This window comes from Poeciliopsis prolifica, unplaced genomic scaffold (assembly GCF_027474105.1).
Source record: "Poeciliopsis prolifica strain line A6 unplaced genomic scaffold, Auburn_PproV2 SCAFFOLD093, whole genome shotgun sequence".
NCBI classification, from domain to species: domain Eukaryota; kingdom Metazoa; phylum Chordata; class Actinopteri; order Cyprinodontiformes; family Poeciliidae; genus Poeciliopsis; species Poeciliopsis prolifica.
Genome location: NW_026562468.1, coordinates 1,197,417 through 1,217,500, shown reverse-complemented (window position 1 = coordinate 1,217,500; position 20,084 = coordinate 1,197,417). Strand labels below are relative to the sequence as shown.

Genomic DNA, 20,084 nt, shown 5'->3' with positions numbered 1-20,084 from the left:
TATGGTGGTGAATAAGTGTGACTTTTCATGGAAAACACAAAATTGATTGGGTGACCCCAAACTTTTGAACGGTAGTGTATATATAAAATTCCCTTCTCACCCACCGCGGGTGGTTCTTATCCTCTGAGCTCGGGTCCTCTACCAGAGACCTGGGAGCTTGAGGGTCCTGCAGTATCTTGGCTGTGCCAAGGACTGCACATTTCTGGACTGAGATGTCTGATGTTGTTCCTGGGATCTGTTGTAGCCACTGCTCCAGTTTGGGGGTTACTGCCCCGAGGGCCCCAATGACCACAGGCACCACTGTGGTCTTCACCTTCCAGGCCCTCTCCAGTTCTTCCCTGAGGCCCTGGTATTTCTCCAGTTTCTCCTTTTTCCTGATGTTGCAATCACTTGGTATTGCTACATCAACCACAACGGCTTTCCTCTGATGTTTATCCACTACGACAATGTCTGGTTGGTACGCCATTACCATTTTGTCTGTCTAGATCTGGAAGTCCCACAGGATCTTAGCTCTGGTGTTCTCCACCACCTTTGTGGGTGTTTCCCACTTTGATCTCGGGGTTTCCAGTCCATATTCTGCACAGATGTTTCTGTACACTATGCCTGCCACTTGGTTATGTCGCTCCATGTACGCTTTCCCTGTCAGTATCTTGCACCCTGCTGTGATGTGCTGGACTGTCTCAGGGGCCTCCTTGCACAACCTACACCTTGGGTCTTGTCTGGTGTGGTAGATCTGGGCCTCTATTGCTCTGGTGTTTAGGGCCTGTTCCTGGGCGGCCAGGATGAGGGCCTCTGTGCTGTCCTTGAGTCCAGCTTTTTCCAGCCATTGATAGGATTTACTGATATCAGCCTCTTAGGTTATTTGCTGGTGGTACATCCCATGTAGGGGCTTGTCCTCCCATGATGGTATCTCTGGCATCTCAACCTCCGTTCCCTGTTGTCTGAGACATTCACTGAGCACATTGTCTGTTGAGGCTTTGTCCCTGATGTATTTATGGATCTTAGTTGTTTCGTCCTGGACAGTGGTTCTCACACTCACTAGTCCTCTGCCTCCTTCCTTGCGGCTCGTGTACAGTCTCAGGGTGCTGTACACCTTGAGACTATATATATATATATATATATATATATATATATATATATATATATATATATATATATAAATTTTTTTTTGTATTTTTAATGCCTTAATATGGGCCTCTGTCTCTTTGAGAAACTGCTTTCTGAAACTCCACCTTCAGGAAGTCCTTATAATATCACTCCTCTAACCCTTTAGCAATGTTTTTTGGTGCTTGGGTCCACCCTGGTATTTTGTATAATTCAATGGTTGCGATTGGAAATTAAAAGATTTCTCAAACTCAACATAATGTAAAGCACAGAAAAGTAAATTTTTGGTTTGACCTTTTGACTCTGGTAGTGCCTGTCAACAACCTGGTAGTGTCGCTGCAGCAGCGCAGCCTGTCCCAAATGCTCACAGAAGCTGCACTCATACAGGGTCTCTGCTGCATCCAGCCCACCTCTGTTTTGGCTTTCCAGACCTGGGCTGAACTCTCTTTAAGCTCTTGTCCACAAACTTTCATCAGTTTGTGGACAAACAGTGTTAATGTACATTAAAAGGGAAAACAATTTTCAAATCATTCAATTCATAGTAAATAAACATACATTCTTGTAAAAAACAAAAAAAGTATTTAGTATTAAGTGTATTTGACATCAGGAATAAGCAGAAAATGAGCGAGCATTAACTTGCACTTACATGATTGTTACAAAAGCGAATGGAAAAAAAATCATTTGAGACATTTTATTTACTATTTAAACAAAAGTTATGGCATTAATAATGCAGACCATTCCTGCCAGGGTAAATAAAGTTCTCTCTGTAATATAAAAACACTACGGACATATTTCCATTTCAGCCTGTAAATACAACATGTGCCCCATGCATGTGAACCATGCTGCATCAGAGTACCTAATACAAGAAACACTTATTTGTTTAAAAACTGGACTGAGACACAATGTTGGATGTGGGAATCAAACATCAGAGGTGCTGTCAGAAGAGATACTCAGCTCCTCACACCACTTGATGTAAGCTCTGTGCAGGATGTCAAATGATGTGTTGTTAAAAATTTCTGCAGTGGGAGAAAGCAAATGAAAACTTTAGATGCATTGCATCTAAAGTATTACAAATTACATTATTATTGGGACAGTTTTTGATCGTTACCTGCTTGCCCCAAGCCAACAGGAAGTGGCATTCTGACCAAACCACCAGAATGCTTCAGCCTGTCCTGCAGAGACTTCTGGATTAGCTCCATGGTGAACTCCTCGTGCCAGACAGGAAGCTCCAGACCAACCATGCAATTTATGATCCTTTGCTTTTCTTCTTCCATCAACAGACCGCACTCATGAGACAAGTATACCATATAAGACATGTCAATGTTTACTGCTTCACCATGCAGTAAGGATGGAAGAACTTTCTGAAATACAGAGAGAAAAGATAAGCTTAGAAGAGATTGGTTCTTCTTCCAGGGAGTATAAAAATATCCCAGTGATCGATAAACATAGAGTTTATCCATCCATCCATCCATCCATCCATCCATCCATCCATCCATCCATCCATCCATCCATCCATCCATCCATCCATCCATCCATTTTCTTCCACCCTTGTTTCTAATGGGGTCGGGAAGTGTTGCTCTGCTTAAAATAAATAGCTAAATTATTTTTGGGATTTTTCTGGTCAATGTAAAAGAACTGAAGCTAATCAGATCCTATTATTATGGATTTCACTGAATTCTGTTCAGTTGACAAGACCGAGCACACTTAATTGAGAAATTTGCATTGTAGTGGTAATGTACCAGGGAATAATTTAATTGGATAGCAGCAGACTTCAAACAAGATGAGACTAGCAAGAATTTTAAGATTTTGTAATAGTAGTAAAATTGATAAGAAGTGTCAGCTCACCATTTCTAATGCTGGACTAATAAGGTGGCCAAAATCCACAAGTCTGTTTAGGTCGTCTTCCCAAAGGTTTGGAGCTAGCTCCTCTAGCATTGTTGTGATTGCTATATGGGTTGCCTGGGATGCAACCTTAACACTACTGTGCCCATACAAAGTGTTTTCAGTCTGGAATTTAGTGTCCAACAGCATACAGCCATGTTCCTCAAGAAGCTCAAAAAGGCCCTGATGTTTCATCAAAGCCATCTGCAATGAAGGAAAAAAAATCATTAAATAAATGAGGTTTTAAAACAAAGTATAAACAGCCATACTTTATGAGTATTAAAGTGTCAGCATTATGTGTTTTCTTGACTTTTTCCTTGAGTTGTTGTAAATATCAAACATAACTTAGAAAAGAAAAGTGACATTGCAATTTAATGCCTTGAAATTGGGCATCTATCTCCAAGAAACTCATGATCTTTCTGATACTTCTCCTTCAGAAAGTCATCACAACATGGTTCCACTATTAACCCTTTAACAACAGATTTTACTAACTTTGCACTCAGAAGTAGCTCATATAGTGAACTCAGCAGATGTGCAGTTGAACCAACTAATTGCTGTTGGCTAGTGAAGGAGTTTAGTAAGAAAGTCATATCAGAGGGTTGCGCCTTTATAATGCTTACATTACACAGCCCCTTTAAAATGCTGATGACTTAAAGTTCTTTAATGAGATGGAAGAGAAATTGCAGAGATTTCTCCAGCTGAATGAAAAATAGACCTTCTCCAACCTTCTGTCTTGTTTAGAAGTAAGACAAATTCTGCTCCATCAAATACATCCATTCACCAGTATAAAAAACCTGACTAATTAACTAGCTAATGTTGACTTCTTTTTCTTCTTACTCTGTACAAAAGAAAAGGTTCAAGAATGTATTCTGTTCTGTTTGGTACAAAACATTGTTTTACTTAAAAAATACTAAATTAACTGAGTGTTTAATAGTTTGCTCAGGTTTGTATATCAGCTTAAAACCATTATAGATGTAATTAATATGACAGTGATCACCAATTTTTAAATAAGTTGTTGCAGCCGTACTGTTAACTGTTGATTTTTGTTTCAAATATATTGTTTTACATTTGTTTATTATTATAATTGTGTAAAATTGTTAAACTTTTTAAACCATCAGAAATTTTACACATTTTTTCTCATACCAGGTTCCACACAAAGCTGTTAAATATAGAAGTAGCTGTGTCTCCATTGACGATGCAATTTGACATTCTCTATAAAATAAATTTGCCACCAAGGGGAGATGTTTTTTTTTTGCAAAACTGCAACAAAAGGTTTTTTTTCACATCACACAAGTCACATGATAAACAACTGGATGTTGCCACTGGTGCAAATCACAAAGAAGAAGGCAACTGGCAATAGTTGGGGGATCATGGTGCTACTTGTTTTTAATGACTTAATGCGTGAAAAAATTTATTCATGAAATTTTCATTGTGCTTCTTATTTAATGGAATTTAATTTCTTATTTAATGGAAACATTGCAGTTGGAAAATCGGGGGTTTTCGACATAAGCAGAATATTGACAAAGTTTTGTGCTCGTTGGAATGGATGCATTGCTACTGAACAGCAATACTAGGCAACTGGTGCCTAGATCAGAGATCAAGAATCCTACCTTTAGCATCTCTGCTAGCCCATTGGAGATGTGTCTTCGAGGAACAGTTTGCATAAATGATAGATCAAGCAAAGCAGCTGCAGGTGGAATATAAGCCCCAAGTTTATTCTTGCAGTTGGCAAAGTTTACCCCAGTCTTTGCCCCTACGCTGGCATCAATGTAGGACAGAAGTGTGGTGGGGACCCTAATGTAAGGAGTGCGCCTCCGGTACAGTGAAGCGGCCAAGCCCACTATGTCTAGACAAACCCCTCCACCAATGGCAATGATGGGCTCTGTTCGGCGGTCGAGAACAAAGTTATTGACATCATCTAGAATCTTCAGAGCTGTTTCCATGGATTTGTTCCCCTCTGTGGTTGGTAGAGCCAAAATCTTGTACACTACATTGTTAGCCTCAAGGTATTCAGTTAGCTTGGGGCCGTAGATTTTAAAAACTTCTTGGTCAATGACCACAAAACGCCTGATGGGTTTATTTGATTTTTTCATATCCTCCAACTGTTGTGGGTCGGTGATGTGGCCCAACAAGAGAGTGTCGTTGCTTGGGTTCAGTAAGTCATGAGTTTCTGTGACCTTGTAAGTAAAGGTGATGGGGCTGACCACAGTCCAAGAGGTGCCTCTGTCTGTGATGCTTTCATAGCTGTTGCATAAGACACAAGAAAACAAAAATCAGATAAGTTTCAAAATGTAAACAGAGCCTACATCAGGTAAAAAGGAACAAATCGTGAGAACAATGAAAACATAGCATAGCTTCCAATAGTTAGTAAGATTAGCCATCTTTCAGCTGATTTTATCAAATAATTACCAATCAAACTGTAAATGTTCATCTTTGTAGGATACATTGGGATATTACTCTACACAAAATCACTCAACTGAACTGAGTATTCACTCAGTTCAATTTTTCAAAATCAACTAAAAAATGAATGTCCAGCTGCAAAACAGCAACTTTACAGTGGCTTCTTGTGAAAGTATAGACATTTTATATTTGCTAATACACCTCTGTACCCCACACTTAAACATTTTCAGTTTATCCCTAGTGGGGTCTCAAAGGCTGCTCTTGACCAGTGGCAGTTTAAGATATGGGCAAAATAGGCAACTGTCACAGGGCGGCAACTTGTGCCTTGAGTTTTTTACATTAAAAAGAAAGAAGCCTTCATTCCATCGCTCTCTGCAGCGTAGTGCACACTCGTAGGTTAATTTTCCCTTCTCAGTTTCTGGCAGGCGGCCAGAGGTGGGTCAGGATTGCCGTGTGTGTTGTATTGAAACAGTACTTAGAAAAGCGTGTTAATTTTTCTAGGGTTAATTTTTTAAGTTAAGGTCTGCAGATTATTTTGTTTATTCCCAGAGTGAAAGTAAAACAAAGATTTAAATCCATTAAATTAGTAAATTGTTAATATTGAGTACAGCCTGAGTCTACTGTAATTTAGACTATGTCAGCATAGTACTCCAGTTTCCTTAAGATTCAATGTTTGATTGATATTAAACTCCCGTAGTAAAAGATACTACAGATTTAGCATAACACAATGTTATAAATAGGTTTATTTGAACATACTAGAATATATGTACATTTTAAAGCACTCATGTTTCAGTCATTACAAACTGAAGTATATAGTAGGTTTTTGCAAAATAAAAAGATGCAAAATATATGACAAACGCTACATTCACTGCTGCTGCACTTTTTCCAGACATCTCGTTACCGCAGACCTGTAAAATAATACTTTTCTAGTCCCACCGCTCTCTGCCACCCCATCAACAATTTCACAGAGGGAGGATTCAAAGTAGTTTAAAAAGTGTGTTTTGAAGAAAACCAAGCATCGAGTCATCAACTTACAGCATTCACTCCTCCAGGACCAGGAGGTAGTGACAGGAGAAAATAACATGCATTCAGAGACAATTAAACAGAGTAAAGTCAGAAGAAAATATTCAGAAAGCTAACTTCAGGTATTCAGAAATTATTTAAGTTAAGAGAGAATAAATATAATTTGCGAGGTTTGTTTATATTTGAATGTGCAAAAGAGAAGAGCCAGATAAAGTCTAGATGTATTTCAGTTATTGGTGTGAAATTGTGGAATGAATTAAGTGATGAATTTAAGTTATGTTCTTTTTTAGTAAACTTTAAAAGAGCTTTAAGATGTAAAATGATAAAATCTTACGCTATTATTTAGATATATATATGTATTGTGAAAATATCCTGGTAGGTTACAGGGTAAAAAAAAAATAGGGTAGACAAGAATAAGCTTTGCTTCAGCCTATTCCTTTTTTGGTAAATTGTGGGTTACTTATTGTTTATTGTTATTTCTTTGTTGTTTCTGGTGATGTGGACAGTTTACCAAAATAAAATAAATGAAAAAAAAAAAAATAATAATTCATGATAGAGTATGTACACCATACGAGAAATCTGCAATCAGTCAATTTTGGATGTACAGTCATTCATAAATGCACTAGGAAACACAAAAGCACTAACGAGGGCTGAGGCAGTGGAACAAATTGAGCATGGTCAAATAAAGGAGATGTAAGAGAATTAAAGTGACTGAAGCAATATGAGCTTCCAAAAATAATCATGTCTAAAAAAACAGAAAAATAATCCATAACTGCCTTTTTTTCACATACAGAAGAGTTTCTCATGCAACTGTGAACAGAAATAGCAAAACATTCAAATCTCTGAAATAAAAAAAAAAAAATGTTTACAAGTTAAAATTTTTTCATGGTTTTAACTAGGACTTGCCGTACTGACACAAACTTGCCTATTTTGACTTTTCTTTTCATTCTGCTCAAATTATTTAGTCAGTATGATAGAATAATCTTGTCAGGCTCTTTTGATCCTATACAAGTGGCCATGGCAAGCCATTGGAGAACAATGATTGGCTGATATGGTCATTCAAATAGATTGATTAAACACATTGATAAAGTTTAATTATGATAATACTTATTTTAACTATTTTATATTGTACCCACATTAAGTGGTCTTGCACATACATTGTTTTTGCGCAACATCCCTTCCCCTTCTCTCTCTACTTATTACTCTCTACTTCCTCTTCTCAGAGGGGAGATGTGCTACCTGCTCTCCGTCTAATTGAATCTCCTAAATCTGCTGGGATTCACTCTGTCCAGAACTCAAGTAAACACTGTTTAAGCTGGTGTCAAGAAAGACTCGCCTCCTTTCTGACAACCTCCATCCAGATGTCTCACCCTTCTTCTCCCTGTGAATTAGCCAGACTGAGCAGCCTACAGCCAACTAGTTTCAAAGCGCACAGAGGTCACTCTTTCTTTCTTACAATGTGCAATTGTTACTGAATCAGGTTGGTTTTAGTGACTTGGGCGAGTCCCAAGGATGTTGTTTTACATACAGTTTTGGGCTAATAGCTTCCTATCAAACCTTTTCAACTTTTTCTTCTCCAGAATCAAACATTGTAGTTATTTTACAACCATCAAAGAACTTTGAGGTGACTCATTAATTGAATGTCCACAACGTCTTTTGGACTTTCTTTATGCTAAATATTTTATTGGTAAGGCAATTTTGCAAGGGTCAGCACAGCTTAATTCAGTAGCAGAAATAATCAAAAAAATAAAATCAATCATCTAGCCTATCTTTCCCTAACGCTGGCACTGAGAACTAAAAATGGAACCTTTTTTTTCAACCCCAGAACTGGCTTGATGATGAAAAAGGTGTTGCAGCAGGAAGAGGAGGTTAATTGACGAAGGTAGGCATCTTTGCAGGATGAGCTTTTGTCTTTGCATGGATGGTGAGGTCACACAGGCAAAGGCCTGCTGGCAGGAAGAGTACTGACTTAGAGCGGCAGGTCTCAGGTCTTAGGATGACTTCCTCATGTGTGGAGCGGTCCTCAGCATCTTGTCTTGAAGCTCTGAAGCCCCTTTCATCTTGTCTCATGATCTTTCTGGTCTGCTGACCTCATGGAGGGAAGGCATCATGGAAGGAAGGCATCTTCTTTGCCTTCGTTCTTTGTCTTTATCCTCATCTTTGCCAAGCTGATGAAAGAAATGTGATTTGAAGCCACATGTTGCAGGGTTGACGGATTGGTCCCCATGCGCAGGACAGTCTGTGGTTCTGTGACCCTGGCTCTTCTTCAGCTACAGACTTTTTATCCATCTCGATCTTGGCTCGAAGCTGCCTGGAGAATCCAACCAACGGTTCCTTTTTTGCACTCACCTTGTATAAGATTTATCCACCTTACTAGCGTGTTTGCATTGGCCAGTACTGTTGTTGTGCCTGTTTCATTGGCTGACTGCTTGGATAGATGATCTCATATCCATCTTTGTCTTATACTATGAGGTAATGTCTATGGGTTGCTCAATGTTCCTCCTACATCTGTTGCCTGCACAACCTTTTCTTTGAAAATTTTAAGTTGCTCAACAATCTGTTTCCAATAAGACGTTGGTCATCCCTGCCCTCCTGTTAATTCTCCTTTTCCCCTAACCTTTCGCCTACCATCTACCTCCAACACATCAGTGATCTTTAATTGCAGTTACATGTTTTACACTATCTCAAGTTCACTGTCAAAATCACATCCATACCTTTTCTTAGTTTCTTTGATTACCATACATTTATAATATTATGATAACCATAACTTATTAGAATATAACTTATTGGAAATAAGCAGAAACTTATAATAAACCCCAGAATTTGTCCATTATTAAGGTAGTTTTAGTTAGGCTCTCGCAGTCCATCATTTACAGGATGATCAATCCCGCTGTGTCTTTGTTAATGTGAAGTTAATATATTACCATATCATTATGTGGAACTATCCAGAAAATTGGAAACATCGAGACTAATCTGAACTAATCTAAATGTGAAAACAGCCACGAATGAACAAGTCCGTAAAGTTGTGCAACTCAACGCCATTATAATTATTGATATTTATATAAATGTCACAAATCTGTGCATCAGCCGTCAGAATTGTGGAGCAGGCAGGAAGAGCTCTGTGCACAGCGCTCTGATACCAAACACAGGGCCGTAACGCACAACCTGGAGGATGGGGGCTTTCAAATCCTTCTTAGAGTTTTCCAGACAACAGTGGAGCACACAAAAACACACAAATTACTAACGTTTTTTTTTTGTACTGTTGCAACCATTAAAAAATCTCCTCTTTAGTTCAACCTTATGAGTGGAGACACATTGTTGATGTTACCATTATAAAATAACTTGCAATTAAGTATTGGCAAAGATCAATGTCATTTTCACAGGTGGCCGAGCGTTATTGTTAGCAGCTGCTGAAAGTAACTAAACGTTACTTTCAATGCAACTTAGTTACTTTCCAAATCAACTAAGTTACTTTTTCGAGGAGTAATCTGATTAAAGTTACTTTTTCAAAGTAACAATGCCATCACTGCTTATTAGTTAATAGTAGTTAATAGTTATTAGTTAAAGTTTTTTGTAAGTGTTCCACAAGTTTCAGTGCAAGTATTCTTGCAAGTAAACCAATATTAATACAAGTATTTCACTTTGAATTTTATCCAATTATTCAAAATGTTTAGATTTCATTCTTTAAAACTTTTATGCTTTGAAATAAGAAATAGTCTTAAATATTTTTATAAATCTGCAGGCTGGAAGCTTACTTTCTTTTTTTCCAGGAAACATGCGCTTCCTGTCTCATCTCTCTCTGTTTGACTATGATTTCTTATGGTAGAAAAAAAAGTAGAATGAAAGAAAAGTTTGCAGGAGACAAAAACAACACATGAAGCCAGATTTATCTTGTTGAAGTTTAAGTCTACTGTTGGTCTCACAAGTGACACAAAGTCACTTGTTTGATTAATAACTTTATTTAATATTACTGTTCAACTAAAATCTCCAGCATGGGGAAGTGGGATGATCTCAGGTATTTTTGACAACATTTCGAAATGTTTATATATCAATTTCATATTAAAAAGCAATGCCTATGGAACTTGGTGTAATAAAACTAAAATCACTGCTAAGATGGTTAGGATTCAACTTGAAAGTTATGTTGGAAGACAATTATGTTGTACAGTTTCAGGCAGGAAAAGGGCAGGGTTATGTCAAAGAAACTTTCTTTCTTTGACACGGAAAGAAAGTTTTTGTGCTTAAGGAAGGTCAGCTGAAACCAAAAGGAGTCAGAAGGGAATTTCTGCAGTGTTGTATAAAGTAGTGAAATCTCGGAGTCCAGTAAAAGTATAGGTACTGCTCCAAAATATGACTTTGGTAAAAGTAAAAGTCACTGATTGAAACGTTACTTGAGTTAAAGTATTAAAGTATCTGAAACGTCTTGTACTTAAGTATGGAAATGACTGTAAAAATGGATGTACTCAAGTAATGTAACGAAAAGTACAAGTAAAAAGTAAAACAAGTCAAATGCAGTTTGAATGACATTTTTTATATTTTGGTAAACTTGTTAAATACACGTAAAATAATGTACACAATCAAGTGCAGGCAAAATGAAATCTACTAATAGATAAACCTGAAGGCATCATTTAGTTAAGAAAATTAGGTGCTTTACTTAAATCACAAGGTTAACTTAACCTGCTTTAAGTTAACTTAACCTGCTTTACAACTGAACCAGCTTCTTAGTAAACCCTCCAGGACAGAAAATACAAAGTTTCTATAAGCCTCAAGTTTTTCCTTTCAGTAAGGTCAGTGCTGAAAATGAGAAAAATAAATAGTACAGAAAATGCGGCCAACATGGAGAAAAGAACACGTTAGGATTCCTCTACTTCACACACTATAGGTGCACACAACTGGTCATTATGCAAAAGAAAAAAAGAAATGGGAGGGAAATGCAGCTTATTGACATCTGAAGAGGGAGAGCTTTTTTGTTAACTTGGTGTTTAATGGGAGAAGCGAAACAGACCTCCATGAAGCTGACACCACCTACTCAAATAATCCAGCAAATAGTCTGATTGGTTCGTGCTCCATTTGTGCCGTTAAAATTTTTGTTTGTGCAGCTTTGGTTTCTGAGATATTAAAAAATTTTTTGAGGCCATCCAAAATATATACTTTTTAAGATTACAATTACTGAAAATATTGATTATGACTAAAAATTCACTTGAGAACAGTGTGTCTCGTGTCTACCCTCTACCCTCCTGCAGATTTATTCTAGTTTTTCTGTTCTGTCTTAGTTTAAGTGGAGAGTTTAGCACAAACTTAGTGCATTCGAGCCTAAGGGCCCAAATTAATAGTCGGACATTTTTGCTAGAAAGCAGAATTTTAACTATTTTGTGTCAGTTGGTCACAAGGCAAGAAATCTATTTCCATTAGTTTCTCAGGAGAGTTTGGATGTAAAATTTGTTGACTCTCCTTGAGTGAAACTCCGAGCGCTTGAGGAAGGAGGAGACCAGAGACCGGCTGGCCGAAATTAGCGTTCATGAATCGGATCAACCTCGAGCTAGACGCCGCTCACACCGGATATTGGAATAGCCAAAATCCAAATTGAAAACAACTTTGCTCCGTTTGTTTTAACGGCACAAACCTGCACAAACGGAGCATTAACGAACCAGCCCACTTTGGTTTGGTTTGGAGCAAAATGCGGGGATGGTGAACTCTGGATGACCTAAAAAATTTTAATATCTCGGAAACCAAAGCTACACAAACGAACATTTTAACTGCACAAACCTACACAAACGGAGCACTGACCAATCAGACTGTTTGCTGAACTTTGTGACACAGGTGGGGAGGTGAAACCTGTGCATCCTATTGGTGGTGATGAACAAGCCCAGGCAAGCAGGCTTTGTTGCAGTCGGTCAGTAGGTGGGATCAAAACATTTGCGTTTCTCTCTCGCTTTTTTGTAACGAGTAACTAAAGCACACATTGAAAATGTATCAGAGTAAAAGTATGCAATTAAGTTCGGAAATGTAGTGAAGTAAAAGTGAAAGTTATCAACAATGTTCATACTCGAGGAAAGTATGAAGTACTCCAAAATATACTTAAGTAAAGTAGTGAAGTATTTTTACTTCGTTACTATACAACACTGAGTATCTGTATGGACAAATAAGGAATAACTTAAAAAAGTTGTTAATCAACCTATCTGAGATGGTGCAGATGTTCGCTTATCGGAATATGGAATAAATCCTGAAAACATTATAAATAGCTCCAAGTCAACTGCAAAAATGAGGGAAAACTTTAAATACACAACAATGGAGATTAAATCCTATAAAAAGTCATAACCCAAAATCTCCAAAAGTTGGGAAATTTTGGATTGTTTTTGTAGATATGTTGTCTCCAAACTCCTCCCATGCCCGAGTCCATGGATCAGCAACCACCCGAGCCGCATGCCGCTTCGCCTGCCAGTACTCATCAGCTGCTTCCGGAGTCCAACAAGCCAAAAAGGCCTGATAGGACACCCACACCCAGCGAACTAAGTCCTAGTTAGCACTGTCAAAGTATCTCTGACCTGGGAGCACGGTGACAGGTTGAGCTGGTTTTCAGGAACACCTTCATATCTAAGACAACAGACCAACTTGTTAGTTTTTATGATATTTCCCTGAAAGAGTGCCATCTTTATTTCTGTTTTGACTAATTGATATGATTTGTTGCTAGATTATTCCAAAAACAATCTGTATAATCCCACCATGCAAAAGCAGGTGGCATACAAGATACTATTAGTATCTAGTATCTAGAGTAGATTGTGAAGACTGCGCCTTATGTAAGAAGTTTGCTAAAAAGGAAACTAAAATAAAACATTTGGCGACATGAGACTGAGGGATATGAAAGAGAAACATATTTCTGCTGTGCAGGAAAAGAATTAGCTAACTTAAACACTACATTCAACTTATTTTGAATGGTCAAATATGTTTATTCAAGTAATCACTTGATTTACTTGAATATATTTTTTGATACAAAAAACAACAATCTTTTGCTAATTGAACCATACAACATGATTGATGTTTTTTTTTCTATCACAAAAATACCCGTAAAACCAACATCCATACATTCTGCTGTATTATGTTTGACAGAGTATTTTATGCAGATACATCTTTACTTTGTATTTTTAAATCCTTCTGAGGAAACCAATAGTTACTTCTAATATAAAGGGATATAAATAAATAATAGTAATCCAAATCCAAATATCCAATAAAACTTCCTCATGCTAGGTTAGCCAGTTTCTCAGCAGCCTCCTGCTTACAATTTGATTTATGATTTTGATGTATTTAAAGTCAAGAGACTATGTTGCAAGCAAGTAATATCTCCTATCACCTGTTTTGTCCAGTAAAAATCATAATTGTCTATCATACAAATGAACTTCCCCTCTAATTTTATGACCTTTTTTTATTGGATTATTTTACCTCTATTTTGCATAAAACAGACTTTTCTTTTTGACAGATTCCACAGCCAGCAGATATTTCTAATGTGTGAATACTTCTCTAACAGTTTCATAAACACCAGACAATAAACCACTTATAAAATAATATTTTTAAAATTAAGTAACATAACAATGAGAATTATTTAACAAAGGCTTAAGTAGTTCTTGACCCAAGGAAGCAAATCTTTGCACAAACACAACATACTAAAAAAAAACAAAGCAGTAAAAATATCTTAGCTTCAATTATGTGTGTATGAAACACACAAACACGCATACTTACATTTTTGCAGTTGAGACACAGTCAACTGCGTCCTTATTGATCTTCCCCAGTTTGCTCTTCCATGTACTTTTGACCCGCACTAAACTAAACTCGGTCTTCTTGCCTTCAACATCACTGTTCCCCTCATGAACTTTTCCCATTTTTTCTCAAGTTGTTAACGGGGGAAGAGCTTGAAATAGCTTTTGTGAAGATCCTTCTGAGAGAGGCTTTATATACAGAACAGTTTTTAGAGGATCCCGCTCAAGGGAGGAGTTTCTTTTAATTCCCATCACATGCCAATACATGTGTTTTGTATAATTGTGAGATAACACCTGTTTTTGCAAACTGAAAATGTGACTTTTTTTGACACTGGCATATTCTGTTAATTATTGAAAGATTTCACCAAAAAATTGGAAAATGACATTTCTATTTACATGAAAAACTATTTGTTTTTATGTAAATAGAAACAAAGATATTTGTTTCTATTTATAATACCATGTGAGTATGTAAATAGTAGTGAGAAAACCCACTCACTACTATTTACATACTTGCACAATTTTACATATCAAAGTGATGAAAACAAGAATGAGAGATCCATGGAGTGAATGTTGGAATAACAAGCCTTGATGAGCAGGCTTCATGCTTATCAGATGGAGTGGCAACAGAGTCTCTTTTAATAACCGGTTTGTCAAGCTCCAGAGGTCTAACTGATCTCATAATGTAACAAAAGTGTGAAATGTATTATCTGGCCTTGTTTATGAGGATATACCAACTGCATTGATGTTTACAGTCAACACTCATTTGTTCAGAATTGTTCAGATGCAACAAGATGAAGTTTTTATTGACCAAGAGTTAAATTCTTGGTATAGTTACATGAAACCTATGTTTCTTATAACTAGATTAGATTTGTGGATTGATATTTCTTAGAAAAGTGTTGGATCAGCCGTTTTTTTGACAGGGGAAGATTGGTTCATGTTCAGAGGTGTGGCACCGTGTTGTTTCTCAATTTGTAACACAAATTAGGATACACCAAGCAAAAAAGATTCATTTTATTTCCCATTCTGCCTTTTTTTGTATTTAAATATATAAAATAGCCATGTTGTTGTCAAAAAGTTGTTCTGCAGCTATATCAGTAATATGATAAGCTGCGAAAGTTTAGAAATTCCTGCAACTATTCTTCCTAGAGCGTTTAAGGGTAACTGCAAAAACACGAATGACTTCAGGGCAAATTCCGACCTCCGTTGAGACAGCTGCATTTGCTTGATGTTTTTTCAAAGAAGCATCAATAGTTTGTTTGAGTGCTTCATGTTTAACCTGCTTTTTCTGCCCTGACAACCTTGCCTGTAATCTCCAATATTAGCAAAGTTCAGGGGGTTTGTGACCCCTGAACTTTACCACCGAGACAAGTTAAGTAGGTAACTTTTATCATTTTTTGTGTATTTGTTGATGCTCTTACTAAATCATGGATGTATAATATTAGATATAATATGCAAAAAAAAGAGCTTTTCTGCCTTCTCCCACTGCCAACTAGAAACAGTCAAAAAGTGGCAGTAGGCAAGTCTAAGGGCTATGAATCACACTGCGAGCGATTAAAGTTGTAAAGTGGCAATGCATGATAAAGGTTCAAGAGGTATGTGAATAGTGTAACAAAGCATTGTAGTTCAATCAGAAAGGGTGATTAAAAATCAGTTGCCATGCACAGGAAGGTCTCTTCCAGAGCAGAAACAATGAGAGGGAACAGTAAGTGCATCAGAAACCTGAAATTTGTGAATATTTTTAACACTGCACAAGATTAATAATCCCTCTAAGGCTGCACATGTGGTGTAATATTCAAAAACATTTACCATTTTATTGCAGTTGTGGTGGGATTAAAACTTGAAATATGTTCAATAAGAGCTATTCAAAGACAGGAATTATTTGTTCAATGCACACTGTGTGAACCTCTTCTGCCTCCAGGCAAACTGACAAATAAACCCACCCACTAATCAACTAAGACTATAAATCATAAATAGTTGAGGGACAGCTTGTAGAACCATCATTGGTTAATCCAACATAAAGGCACCCTCTGCATTCTAGAGTTGTGAATGCATATCTTTTGTCAGAAACATATTCAGTTTTGCTGTAAAACGGTCTGACAGAGAAGGTAACAAAGATATATCTACCCAAGACAAAGCTACACCTAAGACTGCATTCACACCAGTCCTTCTTAGCCTGCTTTAAACCAATTCCTGTTAATTTACCTTGAAAGTGCAGTATGGTTAACTGATAACTTTACTGTCAGGTTGTGTTGGTATGAGGACCCAAATGCAGATGGACGGAGACAGTAGATTTAGAATTGTTTTAATTAAAAAAATAAGAATGAAACTTACAGTGAAGAAAAATAAGTTTCTTATTTTTAAGTGGCAACTTCTGTGAAAGGTTAGAAATCATGGAGGGGTCTGAATTTTTTTTTATCGTAGGTGCATGTCCATTATTATTCTTTTTTATACATAATCTAAAAAAGAATCCTGAAATCATAATATACTATATAAAGCTTTAAGTAATTTATTTGTGTGTTACTGCTGCAAATAAGTATTTGGACACCTGTGAAAATCAATGTTGATATTTAATATTAACCCTCTCCAGGCAGGTGTTGCAGATTTGCAACAACTTAGCCAGTCTTTACAAGTAATTTGAGCCTGAGAGGGTTAATATTGTTTATTTGTAATTACAGAGGGCAATCATCATTTCCTGTAGTTTTTCCACCAGGTTTGCACACATTGCAACAGGAATTTTTGCTCGCTTCTCCTCTTAGGTCCAACTAAGATCTCGGTTGTTCTTAGTTGGACCAGCCAGGTTTCTGGGCTGTCACTGAGAAACACGGAGTTTGTGCTCCTTCCAAAGATTTTCTATGCGGTTTAGGTCTGGAGACGGGCTTAAACCATGATGTGTTCGTGCACAGTAACATCGGAAACAGTGATACCAGCTCTCTTCAGGTCATTGACCAGCTGTAGCTGATTTCTCAGAAAGGAGAGGAAGGAGGTTGTTTCCCAAGATCTCACAATACATTCCCCTGGTCTATGGAGCGCAGTCATCCTGTCCCATGTGCAGAAAATACACCCCCAAAGCATGACACTTCCACCACCTTGCTTCACAGTAGTAGAGACAGTTTTTACCCGAAAGCAATAACAAAACTAAATGCAATAAAAAAATAACCATCTATCATCATGAATGATGTATATCAGCAATTTGTTATTTATTTTTTTACATCGTGTGTAACTTGTGAGATAGTTTGTTAAGCATATGCACTGACTGATGACACTTTTTTAAAATTTTGTTGTTCCTGTGACAATGATAATAAATACTTTCGATCTTTTTTACCTTATTTTAATGTAGGCAGAATGAATTGCAACATTCGCTAGTATTTAAAAGTTACCTTGAGGGCACACAGACCCGCTACAGATGATGCTCAAGAAAATTTCACTCAATTTAATAATTTTAATTACTATGTATGCATGTTTTAGTCAGTATGAAAATAACTCACATTAAAGATAGAACTGCAGATCAGGATAGTGATCTAAATGAAAGAAAACACACCAAACAAGACAGTAATAAAAATGAAATTGTGCATCAAATCAAAAAAAGAACCACCACCCGGAAAGTCCACCACCAAAGAACCACAACCTTCAATTTATGTAAACAAATAAAATCACAACAATTAAAATATGTTCCAGTCCAAACCATGATAAATAGTCAAGCAGTGATATTAAATAATGCATTAAATAATGGTCTGTCCTTAAGCTGGGATGAACCACCAAGGCTGCAGCAGAAGATGACAGACAGTGAGCGGCACTATCGTCTAATCAAAAATAAATGTTAGAAACAGGCACTGGTGTGGTGCATTCAGAGCGCACAAGGCATACACACAGTGGAAACTGAGCTAGGATCTTAGTCTTCCTTATCTCTGCTACAGGATGGCTAATCAGCAATAAGCTAAATACATCTTGCTTCTGGATTGCCTGCTTTGCAAACACGAGGAAACAGCATGCTAAGTAGCCTTTTGGCAAGCTATGTCAGCTTCCCCAAACTCCATCTTATTTGAAATAGTTTAGATATGTTGTACAAAAAGAGGAGCTGAATATTCTGCACATGACCTGGAGTTAGGTTATTTGCAGAATAAATCTACAGAAAATCTACAAACAGGTGAATCCAGACTATATACATGGAGATTCTCTACCTCTAAAGCAGAGGAACTTGACCTGTTTCACCATATAGAGATAAATATTCAAGACTGTATGTCTGGAGTATTTTATTTGCTCTTTGTTACAGTGATTATTGTGTTTATCTTTTAGTGTTTTCTATGTATTGATGACATCCCACTCATCTTGAATATGACTCATAATGAATAAAATAATGTAACTTCTATAGCTGTACAATGTGGCTAATCAGCTATTCAAAAGGACGAAAGCCCAATGATGTTTCAAAGATGTTGTGGATTCGCTATGTATGTGGCATCATCAGAAGTAGTGTGATAATAATTGGGGCCGGATGCCTGTATATCTTAGAAGTAGAAAAAAATAGTCAACAATATCATAGAATCAGTTGTAACTTAAAAGCTTTCCATCCATGATCAGAACACGCTGATCCTTGCAAGATGGTGAGGGGACGAGTGGTGCCCATCTCCAGCAGTCATCAGATGAGATGCACGGTTCACCTTTGACACGTCACCAGTCCATCACAGGGCCCTGAAAGCTAACAATGAATAAAATGTCTAAAAGACAAATGGTAGATTAACAAGGAGAATAAATTCTGTTCAATTATTTTGAAATCAAATCATGTTTATTAAGCACTAAGTCATGGTAACATACAAGTTTTGACTGTTCCTAAAACTGTGGCCAGCTGCTTAGTGTAAAACAACAAAAAAAACCTTCCACCATGAAGACGATATGGAGGTTCATCCTCAGAACTGGTTGGTGATCTGGTGGAGCCAGTCCTCTTCTGAGACAGGAAAGTCTTTAGGGTTTCTAATGCCTGACACCTGGCTTCCTCTTTCATCTTCATTTGTTTAGACTGCAAAGATATACTGAAGATAAAAACAATAATGAACAAGTTATAACAACAGCCTCACAATATCAAAGTCTCTTTGGCACACTGAGCTTAATTAAAACCAGGTAAAGTTTATGAAGAACACTATATTAAGTTGCAACAAACAAAGCATCCATGCAGTGATAACATGAAGTTGAATGATTGTAATAATAACAATCATCATGAAGAGCACAATAAAAATGATAAAATAACTATTTATGGAACCAATTTAAGTTTGTTCATATATGTACTGCACTGTTTATAATTAAACAAAAAATAATTAGCATTTGGAAGCAAACTTACCACCAGTTGGCAACATGTTAGCAGGCATCCTGCATTCAGTCTCCTTTCATGACCCACATTTCATTTCCATCCAGTTCTTGTCCTGTTGTGTTGTGGTCTAACTCGGACAAGAAAATCATAAGCTTTAAACTACTAACTATTAGTAGTTACACTGAACAGCTGACTACAGTTTTAAGAGCAAAAACTGGTGTGTTACCATCACTAAGTGCTTAATAAACATGATTTCATTTGAAAATAGTTGGACAGAATGTATTCCCCTTGCTTAAAATCACAACAATTACCATTTGTGTTTCAGACGTTTTATTCATGGAAGATGTGCACCAAATTTTTGGCAGCTCTTGTTATGTCTCTTTTACCGTTTGCTCTTTAAGCTTTTCTTCGAATATGCTTAAATAACATAATCGAATAGTTACCAAAGCAGGTGAGACTCTTGAGGGTTTCGGATTTCTATCTCACAGACTCTGGCTACATTCAGCCGCTCCCTCCCATCGACGCCCAGCCCCGGAGGAGAAAACTGGATTCTTCCACCAGCGCCACCGTCACGTGCCGCTCAGAGTTGGATAATGGCGCCGTTCTCGTGTTGGGTAACAGAGCAACTC

At 37.2% G+C, this 20,084-nt stretch overlaps 1 protein-coding gene and 1 long non-coding RNA gene across 2 annotated transcripts; both read right to left on the bottom strand.

Moving 5' to 3' along the window:
• Nucleotides 1–1,781: 1,781 nt before the first annotated feature.
• Nucleotides 1,782–14,341, bottom strand: eevs (2-epi-5-epi-valiolone synthase). The gene is made up of 5 exons (XM_055022951.1): nt 14,140–14,341; nt 4,596–5,229; nt 2,950–3,189; nt 2,213–2,465; nt 1,782–2,120 (listed from the first exon to the last, which is right to left on the bottom strand). The coding sequence occupies exons 1-5, from the start codon at nt 14,277–14,279 to the stop codon at nt 2,023–2,025; spliced, it is 1,365 nt and encodes a 454-aa protein (XP_054878926.1). The 5' UTR covers nt 14,280–14,341; the 3' UTR covers nt 1,782–2,022.
• Nucleotides 14,342–18,941: 4,600 nt separating this feature from the next.
• On the bottom strand, nt 18,942–20,059 carry LOC129353595 (uncharacterized). Its single transcript, XR_008605035.1, has 3 exons — nt 19,899–20,059; nt 19,486–19,582; nt 18,942–19,180 (listed from the first exon to the last, which is right to left on the bottom strand). It is a non-coding gene; the product is annotated as an uncharacterized LOC129353595 (long non-coding RNA).
• Between the last annotated feature and the right edge of the window lie 25 nt (nt 20,060–20,084).

What these genes read in the sequence shown, in the direction of transcription:
- eevs (XM_055022951.1), bottom strand. Translation starts at nt 14,279, where the DNA reads ATGGGAAAAGTTCATGAGGGGAACAGTGATGTTGAAGGCAAGAAGACC. An exon ending in TGTGTCTCAACTGCAAAAAT is followed by an intron (nt 5,230 to 14,139) that starts GTAAGTATGCGT and finishes CTTATGCAACAG; the next exon opens with CTATGAAAGCATCACAGACA. An exon ending in GGCTAGCAGAGATGCTAAAG is followed by an intron (nt 3,190 to 4,595) that starts GTAGGATTCTTG and finishes CCTTCATTGCAG; the next exon opens with ATGGCTTTGATGAAACATCA.